At 36.0% G+C, this 20,806-nt stretch overlaps 1 protein-coding gene across 4 annotated transcripts in view; it reads left to right on the forward strand.

Annotated features, from left to right (window-relative positions):
* The window catches only part of FSTL5 (follistatin like 5), a 1,111,808-nt gene that overhangs the window by 476,902 nt on the left and 614,100 nt on the right, over positions 1–20,806 (forward strand). For 3 of the 4 annotated variants that reach the window (XM_079921028.1, XM_079921031.1, XM_079921029.1), the window contains one exon: positions 11,068–11,209. In XM_079921028.1, the coding sequence (XP_079777154.1) occupies positions 11,084–11,209 (126 nt within the window). In that variant the 5' untranslated portion in view covers positions 11,068–11,083. Of the gene's footprint in view, positions 1–6,367; positions 6,761–11,067; positions 11,210–20,806 lie in introns of those variants that run through there. The other variant, XM_079921030.1, reaches the window with a different exon arrangement.

A 20,806-nucleotide genomic window follows, 5' to 3' on the forward strand; every position in this document is an offset into this window, starting at 1 on the left:
CTAATTTTTTGAAAAAGAGAAAAAACCTCTGTCCATCCCCCTTACCACTTTTTTATTGTATTTATTAATTTATTATTTTAACACCTTTACTAGGGTATAATTGCTTTACAATGGTGTGTCAGTTTCTGCTTTATAATTAAAAAGTGAATCAGTTATACATATACATATGTCCCCATATTTCTTCCCTTTTGCATCTCCCTCCCTCCCACCCATCTAGGTGGTCACAAAGCACCGAGCTGATCTCCCTGTGCTATGCGGCTGCTTCCCACTAGCTATCTACTTTACGTTTGGTAGTGTATATATATCCATGCCACTCTCTCACTTTGTTCCAGTTTACCCTTCCCCCTCCCCGTATCCTCAAGTCCATTCTCCAGTAGGTCTGCATCTTTATTTCCGTCGTGCCCCTCGGCTCGTCTGACCTTTTTTTTTTTATTATTCCATATATATGTGTCAGCATACGGTATTTGTTTTTCTCTTTCTGACTTACTTCACTCTGTATGACAGTCTCTAGGTCCATCCACCTCACTACAGATAACTCAGTTTCGTTCCTTTTAATGGCTAATATTCCATTGTATATATGTGCCACATCTTTATCCATTAATCTGTTGATGGACACTTAGGTTGCTGCCATGTCCTGGCTATTGTAAACAGTGCTGCAATGAACATTGTGGTACATGACTCTTTTTGAATTATGGTTTTCTCAGAGTATATGCCCAGCAGTGGGATTGCTGTGTCGTATGGTAGTTCTATTTTTAGTTTTTTAAGGAACCCCCATACTGTTCTCCATAGTGGCTGTATCAATTTACATGCCCACCAACAGTGCAAAAGAATTCCCTTTTCTCCACACCCTCTCCAGCATTTATTGTTTGTAGATATTTTGATGGTGGCCATTCTGGCCGGTATGAGATGATATCTCATTGTAGTTTTGATTTGCATTTCTCTAATGGTTAATGATGTTGAGCATTCTTTCATGTGTTTGTTGGCAATCTGTATATCTTCTTTGGAGAAATGTCTATTTAGGTCTTCTGCCCATTTTTGGATTGGGTTATTTGTTTTTTTGTTATTGAGCTGCATGAGCTGCTTATAAATTTTGGAGATTAATCCTTTGTCAGTTGCTTCATTTGCAAATATTTTCTCAATTCTGAGGGTTCCCTTTTCGTCTTGTTTATGGTTTCCTTTGCTGTGCAAAAGCCATTAAGTTTCATTAGGTCCCATTTATTTATTTTTGTTTTTATTTCCATTTCTCTACGAGGTGGGTCAAAAAGTATCTTGCTGTGATTTATGTCACAGAGTGTTCTGCTTATGTTTTCCTCTAAGAGTTTGATGGTGTCTGGCCTTATATTTAGGTCTTTAATCCATTTTGAGTTTATTTTTGTGTATGGTGTTATGGAGAGTTCTAATTTCATTCTTTTAGATATAGCTGTCCAGTTTTCCCAGCACCACTTATTGAAGAGGCTGTCTTTTCTCCACTGTATATTCTTGCGTCCTTTATCAAAGATAAGGTGACCATATGTGTGTGGGTTTATCTCTGGGCTTTCTAGCCTGTTCCTTGGATATATATTTCTGTTTTTGTGCCAGTAACATATTGTCTTGATTACTGTAGCTTTGTAGTATAGCCTGAAGTCAGGGAGCCTGATTCCTCCAGCTCCATTTTTCGTTCTCAAGATTGCTTTGGCTATTCAGGGTCTTTTGTGTTTCCATACAAACTGTGAAATTTTATGTTCTAGTTCTGTGAAAAATGCCACTGTTAGTTTGATAGGGGTTGCATTGAATCTGTAGATTGCTTTGGGTAGTAGAGTCACTTTCACAATGTTGATTCTTCCAATCCAAGAACATGGTATAACTCTCCATCTATTTGTATCATCTTAAATTTCTTTCATCAGTGTCTTATAATTTTCTGCATACAGGTCTTTTGTCTCCTTAGGTAGGTTTATTCCTAGATATTTTATTCTTTTTGTTGCAATGGTAAATGGGAGTGTTTTCTTAATTTCAATTTCAGATTTTTCATCATTAGTGTGTAGGAATGCTAGAGGTTTCTGTGCATTAATTTTGTATCCTGCTACTTTACCAAATTCATTGATTAGCTGTAGTAGTTTTCTGGTAGCATCTTTAGGATTCTGTATGTCTAGTATCATGTCATCCTCAAACAGTGACAGCTTTACTTCTTCTTCTCTAATTTGGATTCCTTTTATTTCTTTTTCTTCTCTGATTGCTGTCGCTAAAACTTCCAAAACTATGTGGAATAATAGTGGTGCGAGTGGGCAACCTTGTCTTGTTCCTGATCTTAGTGGAAATGGTTTCAGTTTTTCACCATTGAGGATGATGTTGGCTGTGGGTCTGTCATATATGGCCTTTATTATGTTGAGGAAAGTTCCCTCTATGTCTACTTTCTGCAGGGTTTTTTTCATAAATCGGTGTTGAATTTTGTTGAAAGCTTTCTCTGCATCTATTGAGATGATCATATGGTTTTTCTCCTTTAATTTGTTAATATGGTGTATCATGTTGTTTGATTTGCGTATATTGAAGAATCCTTGCATTCCTGGGATAAACCCCACTTGATCATAATGTATGATCCTTTTAATGTGCTGTTGGATTCTGTTTGTTAGTATTTTGTTGAGGACTTTTGCATCATGTTCATCAGTGATATTCACCTGTAGTTTTCTTTCCTTGTGACATCTTTGTCTGGTTTTGGTGTCAGAGTGATGGTGGCCTCGCAGAATGAGTTTGGGAGTGTTTCTCCCTCTGCTATATTTTGGAAGAGTTTGAGAAGGATAGGTGTTAGCTCTTCTCTTAATGTTTGATAGGATTCGCCTGTGAAGCCATCTGGTCGGGCTTTTGATTGTTGGAAGATTTTTAATCAGAGTTTCAATTTCAGAGCTTGTGATTGGTCTGTTCATATTTTCTATTTCTTCCTGGTTCAGTCTCGGAAGGCTGTGCATTTCTAAGAATTTGTCCGTTTCTTCCAGATTGTCCATTTTATTGGCATATAGTTGTTTGTAGTAATCTCTCATGATCCTTTGTATTTCGGCAGTGTCAGTTGTTACTTGTTTTTCATTTCTAATTCTATTGATTTGAGTCTTCTCCCTTTTTTTCTTGATAAGTCTGGCTAATGGTTTATCAATTTCGTTTATCTTCTCAAAGAACCAGCTTTTAGTTTTATTGATCTTTGCTGTCATTTCCTTCATTTCTTTTTCATTTATTTCTGATCTGTTCTTTATGATTTCTTTCCTTCTGCTAACTTCGGGGTTTTTTTGTTCTTGTTTCTCTAATTGCTTTAGGTGTAAGGTTAGGTTGTTTATTTGAGATGTTTCTTGTTTCCTAAGGTAGGCTTGTACAGTTATAAACTTCCCTCTTAGGACTGCTTTTGCTGTATCCCATAGGTTTTGGGTCACTGTGTTTTCATTGTCATTTGTTTCTAGGTATTTTTTGATTTCCTCTTTGATTACTTCAGTGATCTTTTGGTTATTAAGTAGTGTGTTGTTTAGCCTCCATGTGTTGGTATTTCTTACAGATTTTTTTCCTGTAATTGATATCTAGTCTCATAGCGTTGTGGACAGAAGAGATACTTGATACGATTTCAATTTTCTTAAATTTACCAAAGCTTGATTTGTGACCCAAGATATGATCTATCCTGGAGAATGTTCCATGAGCACTTGAGAAGAATGTGTATTCTCTTGTTTTTGGATGGAATGTCCTATAAATATCAATTAAGTCCATCTTGTTTAATGTATCATTTAAAGCTCTTGTTTCCTTATTTATTTTCATTTTGGATGATCTGTCCATTGGTGAAAGTGGGGTGTTAAAATCCCCTACTATGATTGTGATACTGTCGATTTCCCCGTTTATGGCTGTTAGTATTCGCCTTACGTATTGAGGTGCTCCTATGTTGGATGCATAAATATTTACAATTGTTATATCTTCTTCTTGGATTGATCCCTTGATCGTTATGTAGTATCCTTGTCTCTTGTAGTAGTCTTTGTTTTAAAGTCTATTTTGTCTGATATGAGAATTGCTACTCCAGCTTTCTTTTGATTTCCATTTGTATGGAATATCTTTTTCCATCCCCTCACTTTCAGTCTGTATGTGTCCCTAGGTCTGAAGTGGGTCTCTTGTAGACAGCATATATGTGGGTCTTGCTTTTGTATCCATTCAGCCAGTGAATGTCTCTTGGTTGGAGCATTTAATCCATTTACATTTAAGGTAATTATCGGTTTGTATGTTCCTATTACCATTTTCTTAATTGTTTTCGGTTTATTATGTAGGTCTTTTCCTTTTCTTGTGTTTCCTGGCTAGAGAATTTCCTTTAACATTTGTTGTAAAGCTGGTTTGGTGGTGCTGAATTCTCCTAGCTTTTGCTTGTCTGTAAAGCTTTTAGTTTCTCTGTCAAATATGAATGAGACCCTTGCTGGGTAGAGTAATCTTGGTTGCAGGTTTTTCTGTTTCATCACTTTAAATATGTCCTGCCACTCCCTTCTGGCTTGCAGAGTTTCTGCTGAAAGATCAGCTGTTAACCTTATGGGGATTACCTTATGTGTTACTTGTTTTTCCCTTGCTGCTTTTAATATTTCTTCTTTGTATTTAATTTTTGATAGTTTGATTAATATGTGTCTTGGCATGTTTCTCCTTGGATTTATCCTGTATAGGACTTTTTGTGCTTCCTGGACTTGATTAACTATTTCCTTTCCCATATTAGGGAAGTTTTCAACTGTAATCTCTTCAAATATTTTCTCAGTCCCTTGCTTTTTCTCTTCTTCTTCTGGGACCCCTACAATTCGAATGTTGGTGCATTTAATGTTGTCCCAGAGGTCTCTGAGACTGTCCTCAATTCTTTTCATTCTTTTTTCTTTATTCTGCTCTGCAGTATTTATTTCCACCATTTTATCTTCCAGGTCACTTATCCGTTCTTCTGCCTCAGTTATTCTGCTATTGATCCCTTCTAGAGAATTTTTAATTTCATTTATTGTGTTGTTCATTTCTGTTTGTTTGCTCTGTAGTTCTTCTAGGTCCTTGTTAAACGTTTCTTGTATTTTCTCCATTCTATTTCCAAGATTTTGGATCATCTTTACTCTCATTATTCTGAATTCTTTTTCAGGTAGACTGCCTATTTCCTCTTCATTTGTTAGGTCTGGTGGGTTTTTGCCTTGCTCCTTCATCTGCTGTGTGTTTCTCTGTCTTCTCATTTTGCTTAACTTACTGTGTTTGGGGTCTCCTTTTCGCAGGCTGCAGGTTTGTAGTTCCCGTTGTTTTTGGTGTCTGTCCCCAGTGGCTAAAGTTGGTTCAATGGTTTGTGTAGGCTTCCTGGTGGAGGGAACTAGTGCCTGTGTTCTGGTGGATGAGGCTGGATCTTGTTTTTCTGGTGGGCAGGTCCACGTCTGGTGGTGTGTTTTGGGGTGTCGGTGGCCTTATTATGATTTTAGGCAACCTCTCTGCTAATGGGTGGGGTTGTGTTCTTGTCTTGCGAGTTGTTTGGCATAGGGTGTCCAGTACTGTAGCTTGCTGGTCGTTGAGTGAAGCTGGGTCATGGCGTTGAGATGGAGATCTCTGGGAGATTTTCGCCGTTTGATATTACGTGGAGCTGAGAGGTCTCTTGTGGACCAGTGTCCTGAACTTGGCTCTCCCACCTCAGAGGCACAGCCCTGACGCCTGGTTGGAGCACCAAGAGCCCATCCTCCACACAGCTCAGAATAAAAGGGAGAAAAAAAGAAAGAAAGAAAGAAGAAGATAAAATAAAATAAAGTAAAATAAAATAGTTATTAAAATAAAAAAATAGTTATTAAGAAAAAAAAATTTTAAGTAATTGAAAAAAAAAAAAGGACAGACAGAACCCTAGGACAAATGGTGAAAGCAAAGCTATACAAAATTACACACAGAAGCATACACATACACACTCACAAAAAGAGAACAAGGGGACAAAAAATATATATCTTTGCTCCCAAAGTCCACCTCCTCAATTTGGGATGATTCATTGTCTATTCAAGTATTCCATAGATGCACGGTACATCACTTTGATTGTGGAGATTTAATCTGCTGCTCCTGAGGCTGCTGGGAGAGATTTCCCTTTCTCTTCTTTGTTCATAAAGCTCCCGGGGTTCAGCTTTGGATTTGGACCCGCCTCTGTGGTAGGTCTCCGGAGGGCGTCTGTTCTTCGCTCAGACAGGACAGGGTTAAAGGAGCCGCTGCTTCTCCGGCTCGGCTCACTCAGGCCAGGTGGGGGGGGGCGGAGTGAGAGGCACGGAGGCGGGGCAAGCTGCAGCGTCAGAGGCGGCGTGACGTTGCCGCAGCCTGAGGCGCGCCGTGCGTTCTCCCGGGGAAGTTGTGCTTGGATCACGGGCCGTGGCAGTGGCGGGCTGCACAGGCTCCCCGGAAGGGGGGTGTGGACAGTGACCTGTGCTCGCACACAGGCTTCTTGGTGGCGGCGGCGGCAGCAGCGGCAGCAGCGGCAGCAGCAGCGTCTCAAGTCCGTCTCTGGGGTCCGCGCTTTTAGCCGCGGCTCGCGCCCGTCTCTGGAGCTCCTTTAAGCAGCGCTCTGAATCCCCTCTCCTCGCGCACCAGGAAACAAAGAGGCAAAAAAAGTCTTGCCTCTTCGGCAGGTCCAGACTTTTCCCCGGACTCCCTCCCGGCTAGCCGTGGCGCACTAAACCCCTGCAGGCTGTGTTCACGCCGCCAACCCCAGTCCTCTCCCGGTGCTCCAACCGAAGCCCGAGCCTCAGCTCCCAGCCCCGCCCGCCGCGGCGGGTGAGCAGACAAGCCTCTCAGGCTGGTGAGTGCCGGTCGGCCCCAATCCTCTGTGTGGGAATCTCTGTGCTTTGTCCTCCGCACCCGTTGTTGTGCTCTCTTCCGCGGCTCCGAAGCTTCCCCCCTCCCTCCCCCGTCTCCACCATTGAAGGGACTCCTAGTGTGTGGAAACCATTCCTCCTTCACGGCTCCCTCCCACTGGTGCAGGCCCCGTCCCTATCCTTTTGTCTCTGTTTTTTCTTTTGCCCTACCCAGGTACGTGGGGAGTTTCTTGCCTTTTGGGAGGTCTGAGGTCTTCTGCCAGCATTCAGTAGTTGTTCTGTAGGAGTTGTTCCACGTGTAGATGTATTTCTGGTGTATCTGTGGGGAGGAAGGTGATCTCCGCGTCTCACTCTTCCGCCATCTTGAATCCCCTCCCAAAACAAGCTTTCCCCGTTACCATTTTTAAGTCCAACTTTGTTATCTATATTAGGCAGATACCTTTTAGGTAACATGCATTTTGTTTTCTCTAAGTTAATAGGTTGTTTTCTGATGCTTCCATATAAATGTTGAGGTTAGAAGGAAATGTCATAGGATCATTATCACACCATCTGCTCCAGCTGGTTTGTTTTTGTCACATGCTTTTCAGTGTTCTTACCGAGCTGTCAACAAACTGCCAATTAATTATGAAAACCTAACAGGTTGTCAGAGGTTACTATACCGAGAAAGTGAGCTCATGAGTCAGTATATCAGGGGATCAATTATTGCTGATTTAAAATTTCCAGAACAGCTTCTGTGGACAAGTGAACTTTTAAAAATGCAGTAATAACGCTTTTGGATTCTAGAAGTAAGAAGCTAATAATTGTTTTCTGAGTATCCTTTGAGAAGAGCCTTCTTTCTTTATGTTTAGGTTGCCATTTGATTACTATATAATTGAATTCAAGTATTTTCCTTAGTGATATTTCAATGGAGAAAATCTTATGAGGTACCATTCACAGAAGATAAACACGGAAACTAGTCTTTGTGTAACTCTCCACTGCTGAGCTCAAATGTCTATCTGCAATAGAAATCAGAGATCTCCTAAAAAAATGTTATCTGACTTTTAATATTAAATCTTCTTTACTTTATCCATAATACCAAGTAAACCACTTCAGATGTATGACAGCTTTTGATAAGATAAAACATTCTTATTTTTGTATAACTTGGTATTTTAAAGAAATTTTAGACTTGAAAATCATAAGACTACCACTGAAGAAAAAATGAGTCACAGTTAAGAGTATCAGAAAAGTAGATTAAAATAGTATAAATAGGTTGCATATATCAATACTACACCAAAGATTTACACACTGACTTATTTTTCTCAACTAATGAAATTTCTTAAAGTAGATATTCCTATCCTGTTACCTTTTGGCAGAAAATATATTTCAGCAGATTGTTGATCTAATTATCAATGTGTAGAAGTTCAGTCACCCAAAATTTATGAGATTTTTATTCACCTAATTAACTGTTCATTTGTTCTGTATTTTATAGTAGATGAACTCTTTTCCATGTGGGATATATATATATGTATCTTTGTGTGTGTGTGTGTGTGTGTGTGTATATATATACACACACACACACACACACACACACACACAAAAAAAGGGAATTAGAGGGAGGTTAGGCGGGGAAAAGAAGGAGGGTAGAGAAAGACAAACCCTTAAGTGAGCACTTTTAGGAAATTTATGACCTCACCTTCACCCAGAATCATAATGCTACAGGATTATTGCCATGCCTCTTTCCTCCTCCTGCTTCACAACAGAAGGAACATAGTATTCAGAGCTCTGAAAAAATACGCCCTCACCTGAACTGTTCGCTTTATTCTCGGTCTCTATCTTGAATTTGAAATATTCCATCCAGTTGTCTTATAAACAAATATTTACTTCTGGAAGAAGGATTAGACTATATGTCAAAATGACAACAGAAGGAAGGATTGAAAATGAAAATATTTAGTTTTCTCAGGTTAGTTTTCAGATGTTTTGTAACAGTAGTGGAAATGGGAATTGCATTCAGAATTGTCAGAATGCAGGAAAACACGCTCTTTCTTGTTTCCCTTGCATGCAAGATGACATTCATTTATGCATTCATTCACTGTATGTCCAGTAGGTGAAAGGCAATTTGGTAGGTCCAGATGATATAATGGTGGGGAAACAAAACAAAACTAAACAGATTCCAGCAACCACGAAGTTTGAAGGAGACAGATATATAGTCTTGTGAGTACATTTTAAAGTAATCATATTAATGTTGTATAATTACAAAGAGATGCTCTGAAATGAAAGAATACTGATCTATGAGCAGAGTAACTAAGAAATGTAACTCAGGCTTCGTATTATGGGGAAGGATTCTAAGGGACATTTTTGATGTGTGATGGTCTTTGGGTGATAAATGGGAAAATAATTGTATTTCAATTGGAGAAAATAGTACACAAAAGCCTCATAGTAGGAATGGACAAAACAAGTTCGAATAACTGCACGAAATTAGGCTGGAGAACAGTTATTTAAAGAAGAGTAAGACATGCAGAGCCTAGATGCTGTAGGAACTTGTAAGAACCAGTGGTTTTGTTTTTTATCTTAAGGATAAATGTATATATCCCAAAGTTACTAGCAAAGGCAATAACATCATGATGTTTAGATGCAACATGATTGATCAGGCTGTTGTGTGGAGAAGGGATTGAAGGTGCATAAGTGTGGAAGGCGAGGAAGGATGGGATTGGAGCATTTGAAGGGAGAAGTGGTACCTACAGCTTGAACTAGGGTTGTGGCTGTAGATTGGGAAAGGAACTGATGTTTGAGAGATATATATACATATATGAAGGTAGAACTAATAGAACTTAGAGATGGGTTTAATATGGAGAGTAAGGGAGACTAAGATGTCAAAAAATGTCTCCTTTGTTTCTGGCTTGAGTAAAGGGATGAATGAAAGTCTGCAAAAGCATGGCTTTATGTAGAGATGTGTATACTATGAGGAGTTACTTTTGAAACATGAAGGCAGAGCTGTTAAGCAGGCTAATCATACCAATCTGGAGATTGAATGAGAAGCACTACATATAATTAAAACCATAGACTATGTTGAATGTCTGGCTGAGTGAATGGAGTAGCATACATGGCTAATGGGATTAAGTAATATTTAATGGCAAAATAAAGGAGTAGGATGACTTGCAAGAGGACTGAGAAGACGATTTTACAAACTCTGTAGACACAGAAGAGATGGATGTCATAGACATCAAGTACAGTGACCATTTTTTGAAAAAAAGAAATGTTATTTTGATAGAGTGATGAGGATAGAATCATGATTGGTCAGAAAATGGATAGAATGAGATATACAATTCCTTCCAAAAATTCAGAAGGAGAGGAGAAGAGAAATTATCTTAAAACATGGATGATTTCAACACATTTAAAGATGGAAGAAAATCATTTAGAGACAGAGTTTAAATACACTAAATAGCAGGGTTAATCAGTTGGCTAAGTTTCTCAAGCCAGATGACCAGATTGGATTAGACAGGAGGAGAAAAAGCTCCTCCTATGGTCACAATAGTGACAAAGATGTGAAAGTGGTAAAGCTGAATATAGTTGAGGTCAAAGCATAGATTTGTTTGTTTGGAAGAGGGCTTAGAGAGTTTATATGGTGATAAATTTATGCAATTTTACAATTTCTCTGCTATAGCCAAGAATATAGAGCTGTGGAAAGAGCCATAGGACTTTTAGTTTAAAGCACTTAAAAAGCAATTTTCTAGGAAATGTCCTCTTAGGTGCTACTGGTAAAATGCGTTCATAACTCGATATAACCTATCTGTATAATTTCTGTTGTACCTCAGTTTATTAAGTACTTACCATAGAAGACTATCTTATCAACCTCTCACCAATATTTACCAGTAAATTATAATAGCTATAGTTTTATTGAGCATTATTCATCAAATACACTCCAAGAGGAGTTTGAGATTTAAAAATATGTTGATAATTGTATTCTGTATGGATGCTTAGAAAATTTATCATTGTTTAATGTTTACTCTCTTTTTAAAAATTTTTCTTTCAACATGTGTTTATTAATTGTTCCTCAGTACATTTTTATTGGCCCCTAAATTTCTACTTATTCAATGTTGTGTAAAGCTGTATGAGTAAAACGAACAATATTTGTTATGATCAAGAAGATAATAATCTTTATTCAGAGATGCTTACCTATTATGGATTCAGTTGGCGACTGCTGCCAGGTTTTGATTAGATCTATTAAGATTTCTGTTTGCTATTGAATATTTCTTGATACATTTATTCAATATAGAATGTATTTTCTGATTATTTGCAATGTTAATTTTCACAGGTGAAAAGCAATAAGGATGTTTAAGTGCTGGTCAGCTGTTTTGATTCTTGGATTCATTTTTCTGGAGTCAGAAGGAAGGCCAACCAAAGAAGCAGGATATGGCCTTAAATCTTATCAGCCTCTAATAAGATTGCGACACAAGGTACGGTACCCATCTGGACTTGCTCCTAGTGTCTAGCGGTTATGAACTAAACTATTGGTTGTCTGGTTTACTACTCACTTAGGATCACTTATTTCAGAATATGCTTTCAGAATATAATTTACATAAAAATCACATTTTAAAACATGAAGTGGTAGTACTTTTGGAAGCTTACCACTTTGGGAATTAAATACTTTTTCACAAATTATAGAGATGGGCTAGTTTAAAAATATGTCATTAAAAGTTCACGTGAAGTAATAGTAAAGGATTTATAAAGATCAGTAAATATGTTAAGACCTAATCACCCAGATGCTTTCTATTATTTTGATATTAATTTTAAGTTTAGAACTTTTCAAAATAAAACAATACTGTTATGTTCTTGAATTTCTCATAAAGATAAAGAGAAAAGGATGTCTGCCATCTAGAGATATATAGTTTGGCAAAGTTTTTGTTTTTATAAAAATCATTAGACATTTTAAGTTCATCAAAAATCATAATTTTGTGTTGTCTAATGTTGAGAAAATACTTCATTTATTTATGTTAAATATTTTCAAGAAAATAATAAGTTGACATTTAGGAATTCTATAAATTATATAGATTATATACTTACAGTAAATTAAGCTAGTGCTTTTATTTTAATAACAGATCATGATACTGCAAATAAGATACTAAAGCAACATTTTATTCAATCAAATAAGTTTACAATACATTTTGGTTTTCCTAGAGAACTGAAAAAAGACAAAAATGCTGATTTTGAAAAGAACATATGTATTTTTAAATTTCTTATGCTACTTGTCTTTTAAAATAACACTTGAAATAAACATAACTATATTGATTTCCTCCGTTACATTCAGTACATGCTAGTGGCATTTATTTTTGCTGAAATTCTTTCATCACATTATTGTATTTTGATAAAATTGCTAAACTTTACTGGGATTTTTATGTGCCAGACACTAGGCTAAGCTGTTAAATTTATAATTTTATTTAATCTTCAAAACAAACTGATAAAGACATATCTATTTCCATTCTATAGATGAGAAATAAAAATTCTTAGAATGTTAAAGTATTTTTCTGAATGCATATATTTATTAAATATATCAGTAGGCTAGGGTATAACATGCAGGATAGATTTGATAGGAATAAAAGAGAAAATAAGTAAAATATAAAATATACTTCAATGTCAAAAATCATTGTAGAAATTTAGTCTCATGTAAAAGTAAATAAGTTATTAAAGTGTTCAGGCTGGATAAATACAATTGGAGAATTGGCCTCGTTCCACTATCTTTCAAATATCATTTGTTTCCCCTACTTCATGGACTAACAATAAGTTTTATCACTGCCCCAAACTTAGAAATAATAACTCCTTTATGAATGCTCTCAAAACACATTATTAATTCAACGTTTGACTCATACTGTTACAGACCCAGTGAATATTTATTCCATGCTTTGTGTCTGCCCTATGTTATGTGTCTTTAGGTCAGAAACTGTGCCTTTCTAATCTTTTCATTCCTGGTGCCATGAATATAGTAGATACTGTTTAATTGAATCGATGGCAGAAAAATGACAGGTAGAATGCATGACTAGGAGTTCTGACTGTTCCCCTGCTAAATAGAAACCACAGATTTTTATGTATTATTTATAAATAATTTTGAATTAAATTTGGACGTTGAAGATAAATTTCTTATCCTGCACTGCTGTGTGACTTAAGAAACCTTTAAGGAAATGAAACAACACAATGAGTTAAACCTGTTTTAGAAAGACTGATACCCACCCAAAATGATCAAAGTCACCTCCCAATCTTTTCCATCTCTGTGTCTTTAGCCCGAAATAATTAGAAACAATACATGATTGCTAGTATGTAGAAGCAGAGAGCAGAGAATGCTATGTAATACCTAACTTTCAAATGATGTGAGAGAGAGGTGACATGAAGCTATAGAGGCATTCTGTGACTTTGTGTGTGTGTGTGTAAACCTGTGTATTTGACAGGAATAAAAAAGCACCCTGAGCTGTGCAAGTTCCTGCAAAGTCCCACAAGATACTTTCCACACACTATCAACCCCTGTCCCAGCCACTGGGGTCTACTTTTCCTTCCCCAAGACCTTGAAGACTAATCTCATTATACTATTTATTTTTGTTTATATCAGTCACTGTTTGAATCCCAGGGATACCTGGTCATCCTTTTTCCACTGCTTTCATTCCAGTTAGGTTCACATGCTACTTTGTTAGGCTTTCCCAAATCATAATTGAAAATGGGACAAACATAGACATTCCCTAGATCCCCTGTTTGATTTCTTTTCTTTCTTTTTTCTTTTATTTCTTTTTGCTGGGAAATAAGCTTTTATTAATTAGTCCCAGAGGTTCTAAACTTTTTATGTCCATTTTTTATTTTTGGTCTTAAATAGGACCTTTTCTAGACTTCTTACTGATATTCTAAATAGTTTTGTAAAATGTTTTCTTCTGTACTCTTCTCTCATATTTATTTATTTTAAAATTTTTATTGGAGTATAGTTACTTTATAATGTTGTGTTAGTTTCTACACTACAACAAAGTGAATCAGCTATACATACACACATATCTCCTCTTTTTTGGATTTGCTTCCCATTTAGGTCATCACAGTACATTGAGTAGAGTTCCCTGTGCTATACAGTAGGTTCTCATCAGTTATCTATTTTATACATAGTGTCAGTAGTGTATATATGTCAATCCCTAACTCCTAGTTCATCCCACCTCCCCTTCCCCCCTTGGTATCCATACGTTTGTTCTCTACATCTGTGTCTCTGTTTCTTATTTCCATTCATAGAATACATCACTATTTGCAAGATATCTATTTTAATTATTTATTAGTTTGTTGGATGTTTCTTTCCATTATGATATAAGCTACTATTCATGTTGCTATAACACAGCACCTAGAACAGTATGTGGCACATGGTAAACAAGAAACAAATATATGTAGAATGAATGATTCCATCTGTTGGCTAGAATAAGGCTTAAATCAAGATGATATACATATATAATTATATTATTATAATTAATAAATCAGAAATAATTTCTTTTTCTACCATTTTACCAGAGTAAAATCAATAGAGCTATACTTAATAAATTTTTTAAATACGTTATTTTAATAGCATTACATAAATTGATTTTCTGTTATTTGTTATTTTTTAACCTATATAGTTTTATTTAAATTGCAAAGAATAGTAACCTCTCTAAACCTTTGGATAGGTGTCACTAGTATTAAATATTAGTTATTAGCTACAAAACTATAAAATAATAGATATGATAGATACTGAGTTCTGATTAGCCAATCTCCACATTTTCCCCAGAGAGGTGTCTATACTTTGAATCTGGACAAATGTATATACAGAATTCATTTTTATCAAATATTTGTGTGTTAACTGTATAATGAATCCCCTTTGGGGAGCAAAAACTCAAATGTGAGAATTATTTGTCATATTAGATAGAAATAGTGTAGATATAATTATAAACATATGTACATAGTTATATCATTTACAACTCTATATACACACAAATGTGATTACAAATGTATTTGTCTGTCTCAAGATAAAAATGAATAACATAAATCCATCATGCTAATTATGGAATCTTAATTATAGTCCATAATATATATCTAAGGGAGCTGATCCTGTGTTTCATCCAATGTGTTTACCCAACAAGTATTTATTGAACTTAAGAGTAGGAATTCATTAGCACTGTAAAATTGAAAAATACAGTTACAAAATGCAAATCCAAATAGTGGCTCTTCCTTCATTATTATTTTAAAATAACCATTGCATACTTACATTGCACTGTGTACTTTTGTATACATTAATGGTTGTAATTTAATTCTACAGTAATCCTGGGATGCAGGGAATATTATTCCTGTTTATCCAAATGATATTATTAAAATCAGAGAGGAAAAGTTACTTTCCCAAGGAGAAGAGAGGGGAACAGACAGAATGAATGAAATTAGTAAGAGGTAGATAAAAGCATAGGTAGACCACAGATGGGGAAGAAGGACCAGAAAAGCATAAAGATGATGATGGTAGTAAAGCAATGTGACGTTAACTTCAACGAGAAACATCTCCTGTTCGTTCAGATTGTTCCTCCTGCCCTTCCATAAGCACAACCACAGTGTTCCCACCTCCATTTTCTTGGCCAGATTGAATGCCTTCTTCTGAAGGTTGCTGTAGCTCTGGTTTAGGCCGGTCTCCCAATGAAGTCTCACTAGGAAGCAATAGTCACCACCCTAACTGCTGGTCTGTTGCTAGGAATATGGGTGTTGAGCATAGTAGTAACTATTGGCTGCCATGTGCATTCGTGAGAAAATTCCCTGTAGTCTCCCAAATTTTAAGCCATCTCCAGAATTTGTATACTCAGAGCAGCCCATACAGAACTTAGTCTCACAGGGCATTGACTGTATTCCAGGTACTCTGTTAGCTTTATTCTATACATTGGTTTAATTATATGAAGATTTTCACGTCGTAAGTGGTTTTATTACCATTTGATAAATAAGAAAATTGGGCTTAAAAAATATTTAGTAATTGTTTAATTCAACACCCTTATAATGTTAGGAAGCAGGATTTAGGATTTAATGCAGAGTCTATATATATTAATGCCCATTCCGCAGTGAGTAATTTTTGTAGTAATTTGACCTGTGTGCTGTGTATTTCCTGTTCCCTCTGCATTCCGATCACATAGTAGTAAGGCACGATATTATGTCTTGGTCCCTTTGTGGTTGATGTGACTATGTGTCTGCTTCTGGCTAATGAATTGTAAGAAGTGACATGAAATGCATCTGGGCTGAACATTTGATCCCAATTGTAAAATCTTCCTGAATTCTCTTTTTCTTCTAGCATGACAAACAGCATCTGATCAAGGTGGTGTCTGCTTAAATCATCCTAAGTGTCTAAATCAACTAGGATGAGTGAAACACACTGGCAGTTAGTGAACATTGCATACTTATATAGCACTACGTACTTTCATATACATTGTTGTAATTTAATTCTACAATAATCCTGCGATGCATGGAGTATTATTCCTGTTTATCCAAATGATATTATTAAAATTGAAATGTGAAATTAGGGGAAAATCTTCTCTTTTAAAGCACTGAGACTTGGGAGTTGTTTGCTATCTCAGCATAACCATAGTCTGTTCTCACCAATAAAGAGAGAACTAGAATATAAACTCCTATCACCTAACCACAAATTCTGGGCTCCTTTTCCTCTACTGTCTTGGTATTTTTTTTTCATTTCCATTCCTATACTTTTCTTCCTCTCTTTCATCCAGTATTTCTTTCTTCTCTCTGTTTCCTGCTGAGTCATAATTTCCTACCACAATTAAAACTCCTGTTGTAGTCACAAACCTGTAATATGCACGTACTAATATTTCAGCATATTACCCTAGTCAGTTCACTGTAAATCCTGTCAGGATCGGTGCCTTATCTTACATCCTTTTTCTTACCTACAGCACTGATCACACCTGCTACACTGTTTGCTGATACTGGTAATCAAAGCCAAGCTAGAGGGAAGATCTTATGAGGACAGTAAGGAGTTCTCTTTGAGTATACCTAGTGGGACCACTGAAATATCTTAAATAGCTTACATGTTTGTGTGGCCAGAGAATGTGATGCCCAGCTTTATAGTGCAGAGCAAACCAAAATTGCATTACTATCCCTTTACTTCCTAAATCAAAATGTTAGTCTATGAAAGTAGTTACCGTGCAAATGGAGCAAAGAGTTTGCATAATTTAATAAGTCCAGAGAGTGTTGCTATGCATAGCAGTGCACTATAATTCTAAGAAGTCGTTTGTGGGAGGTGATGTTTTACTTTTGGTATTAAAAGATTGATAGATGTGGATTGGTGAAGAGTGGCAGGAGAGAACTCTAGGGAAGGAGAAAAACATTAAACAACACATCAAAACCGTGACTGCTCAGAGGATAGAAACCTTCAGGCAAACCCAGGAGCATTATTTCCTGACTGACTAAAAATTGTGCTATTCCATCTGAAATATCTTACTGTTTCTAGCATGTTCAAGGGAAGGCCCTTTAAAATGTTAATCTATTTTGCAGAGGTCAAGAATCAATTTGGACCATTATGTAAGAGCAAAAATGGTCGTGATGAGGGAAGTAAAGACATCATGGTGGAATGATTAAGTAAATGTTAAGGAATTAATTAATTAATATATATATTCCATATATATCTTAGCGATTTATTATTAATAAATCTATGACTTTTTATGTTTTATTTTTTTACTGAAGTATAGTTGATTTATAATCTTATGTTAGTTTCAGGTACACAGCAAAGTGATTCAGTTATACATATACATATATATCTATTTTTTTCAGATTATTTTCCCTTATAGGTTATTACAAAATATTGAGTATAGTTCCCTGCACTATACAGTAGGTCCTTGTTTATCTGGTTTATATATAATAGTGTATATTTGTTAATCCCAAACTCCACGTTTATCTTTCCCCACCTTTCCCCATTAGTGACCATAAGTGTTTTCTATGTCTGTGAGTCTATTTCTGTTTTGTATATAAGTTTGTTTGTATCATTTTTTTTTTTAGATTCCACATATAAAAGATGTCATATGATATTCGTCCTTCTCTGTCTGGCTTACTTCACTTAGTATGATAATCTGTAGGCCCATCCGTGTTGCTGCATATGGCATTATTTCATTCTTTTTATGGCTGAGTAATATTTCATTGTATAGGTATACCGCATCTTCTTTATTCATTCATCTGACGATGTACATTTAGGTTGTTCCATGTCTTGGCTGTTATAAATAGTGCTGCTATGAACATTGGAGTGCATGTATATTTTTGAATTATGTTTTTCTCCAGATATATGGCCAGGAGTGGAATTGCAGGATCATATGGTAGCTCTATTTTTAGATCATATGGTAGCTCTATTTTTAGTTTTTTAAGGAACTTTCATACTGTTCTCCATACTGGCTGTACAAATTTACATTCCCACCAACAGTGTAGGAGGGTTCCTTTTTCTCCACACCCTCTCTAGCACTTATTAGTTATTACTAGTTGTAGACTTTTTGATGATGGCCATTCTGACAGGTGTGAGATGATACCTCATTGTAGTTTTGATTTGCATTTCTTGGCATTTTTCACATAACTAGAACAAAAAATTTTTTAATTTGTATGGAAACACAAAAGACCCCTAATAGCCAAAGCAATCTTGAGAAAGCAGAATGGAGCTGGAGGAATCACTATCCCTGACTTCAGAGTATACTGCAAAGCTACAGTAATCAAAACAGTATGGTTCCAGCACAAAAACAGAAATATAGATCAATGGAACAGGATAGAAAGCCCAGAAATAAACCCATGCACCTATGATCAATTAATCTACAAAAAAGGAGGCAAGAATATACAGTGGAGAAAAGACACTCTCTTCAATAAGTGGTGCTGGGAAAACTGGACAGCTATAGGTAAAAGAATGAAATTAGAACATTCTGTAACACCATACACAATGATAAACTGAAAATGGATTAAAGACCTAAATGTAAGACCAGATGCTATAAAACTCCTCTAGAAAAATGTAGGCAGAACACTCTTTGACATCCATTGCAGCAATATCTTTTTGGATTCGTCTCCTAGAGTAATGGAAATAAAAACAAAAATGAACAAATGGGACCTAATTAAACTTAAAAGCTTTTGCACAGCAAAAGAAACCAGAAACAAAATGAAAAGGCAACCTATAAAATGGGAGAAAATATTTGCAAATGATGCAACTGACAAGTGATTAATCTCCAAAATATAGAAACTGCTCATGCAGCTCTCTCTCTCTCTATATATATATACATATATATTTACATATATATATATTTACATATATATATATATAAACAATCCAATCCAAATGGGCAGAAAATCTAAATAGACTTTTCTCCAAAGAAGACATACAGATGGCCACAAAGCTCATAAAAAGATGCTCAGCATTGCTAGTTATTAGAGAAATGCAAATCAGATTTTTTAATCCAAAAATTATGTTTGAAAAAGGAGGACATTTATTTTTTTTCTGATAAATGAAGTTCCGCTATTAATTGAGCTAGTGCCTGGAACCTAGTTTCCACAGGGCTATGCAAAGAGGGCTAGGTTACAGCAGCATACACCATAGGATATAGAAGATCTGTGCGTTGAAGGACACCATATGGACTGTTCTTTGCACCAGAAGAAGACATTATCTTTAGGATACTGGACAGTAGGTAGTCTTGTCCTTTGCAATTAGAGATACAATCTCTGTCTTCTAAGGCTGTATATACACTTGCCTTTGCTCCGGAAGGGGACATTATCTCTGTGTTTCAAAGCTGCTTGCTGTACAAACATCCTTGAATAGATTCCAGAGCAAATGACAGGCAGTGTCTCTGCTCAGGAGATGTGCAAAAACATGAGGGGGATTGTCTCCCAAGACACAATGGGAGTACCACCTGTATCAGGAGGTCAGAGTCACCATCAAGTGTATCTAAGGCCTAAGCTAATGATGTGTATTTCAAAGTTGATTTGCAAACCAAGTGCATAGGTATAACTTCATCCTACCTTTTACTGCTTAATTTTGTCCTTTTTAGAACTTTAAGGAAAAAAATGTTTTGTCGACCTTCGAATGTGTTGCTTTCATGTTTATTCCTTTACACCAGGACATACTTGCTAATCTGGGGAAAATCGGCATGTGGTTGACTAAATCACTTTCCTTACCAAAAATAAGTCAATAAAGGGATATATCTAACTTTTAAAATCTTCAAGATAAGAACCTACTTGTCATTTGATCCTTTTGAGAACGAATTCTCAAAGCAGTACTATTATTACAGATGTGTAGGGTGATATGCATAAAGTCTGTCCCTTTATACCTCTATGACCCTACATTAAAATATTTTTTGTAAAAATTTAAAAGTAGTAGTTATAACTGCTTTCGTTTGAAGATTTGAAGTTTTGAAATGTTAAAAATGGGATGCATTAGCATTCTACTTACATCTATTCAATAAAATATAACAAAGTAATCAAATAAATCAAATTCATATAGTATATTAGAACCAAGCTTGTCAGGATTCCAGAAAACTCTGTTTATGCATTAGTCTTGGGCACTTATGATGTTTTTTACCACTCTGGGATGAATTTCAAGTGACCTGAACCACAATGCTTTCTCTATACCCAACTCAATAATTTAAAAAATTTATATAGATAGATAGCTGAAAAACAGTGGCTTTATCCCTGTTTCCCTGAACAGTTATTGATTCTTTTACTGATCAAGAAGCACCAGAATATTAGGATCTAGATGTGGTTAAACAGGTTTGTCATTACTGTTCATTTTGATTGAATTTTGATTGACTTCCAAAGCCACCTTCTCTTTAGATATAGTTGTATTTTTCTCCTCATTTCTGTGGAAAGAATGTGCTAGTACACATCAGTTTGCTAAAGAAAACAAACTACTCATATACCCAGATCTACCACTAATTAAGCACATTATACTACCTCCTGTTCAAAAAAATATATATAGGTGTCATAGTTTATAACAGGGTTCAGTGTGGTTACTCTAAACATGTACATGTAGAAAAAAGGCTTGTGAGTTGAGAACAGGCAAATGACGTAAA

The sequence above is a fragment of the Stenella coeruleoalba genome (genome assembly GCF_951394435.1).
Source record: "Stenella coeruleoalba genome assembly, chromosome: 4".
Classification (NCBI taxonomy): domain Eukaryota; kingdom Metazoa; phylum Chordata; class Mammalia; order Artiodactyla; family Delphinidae; genus Stenella; species Stenella coeruleoalba.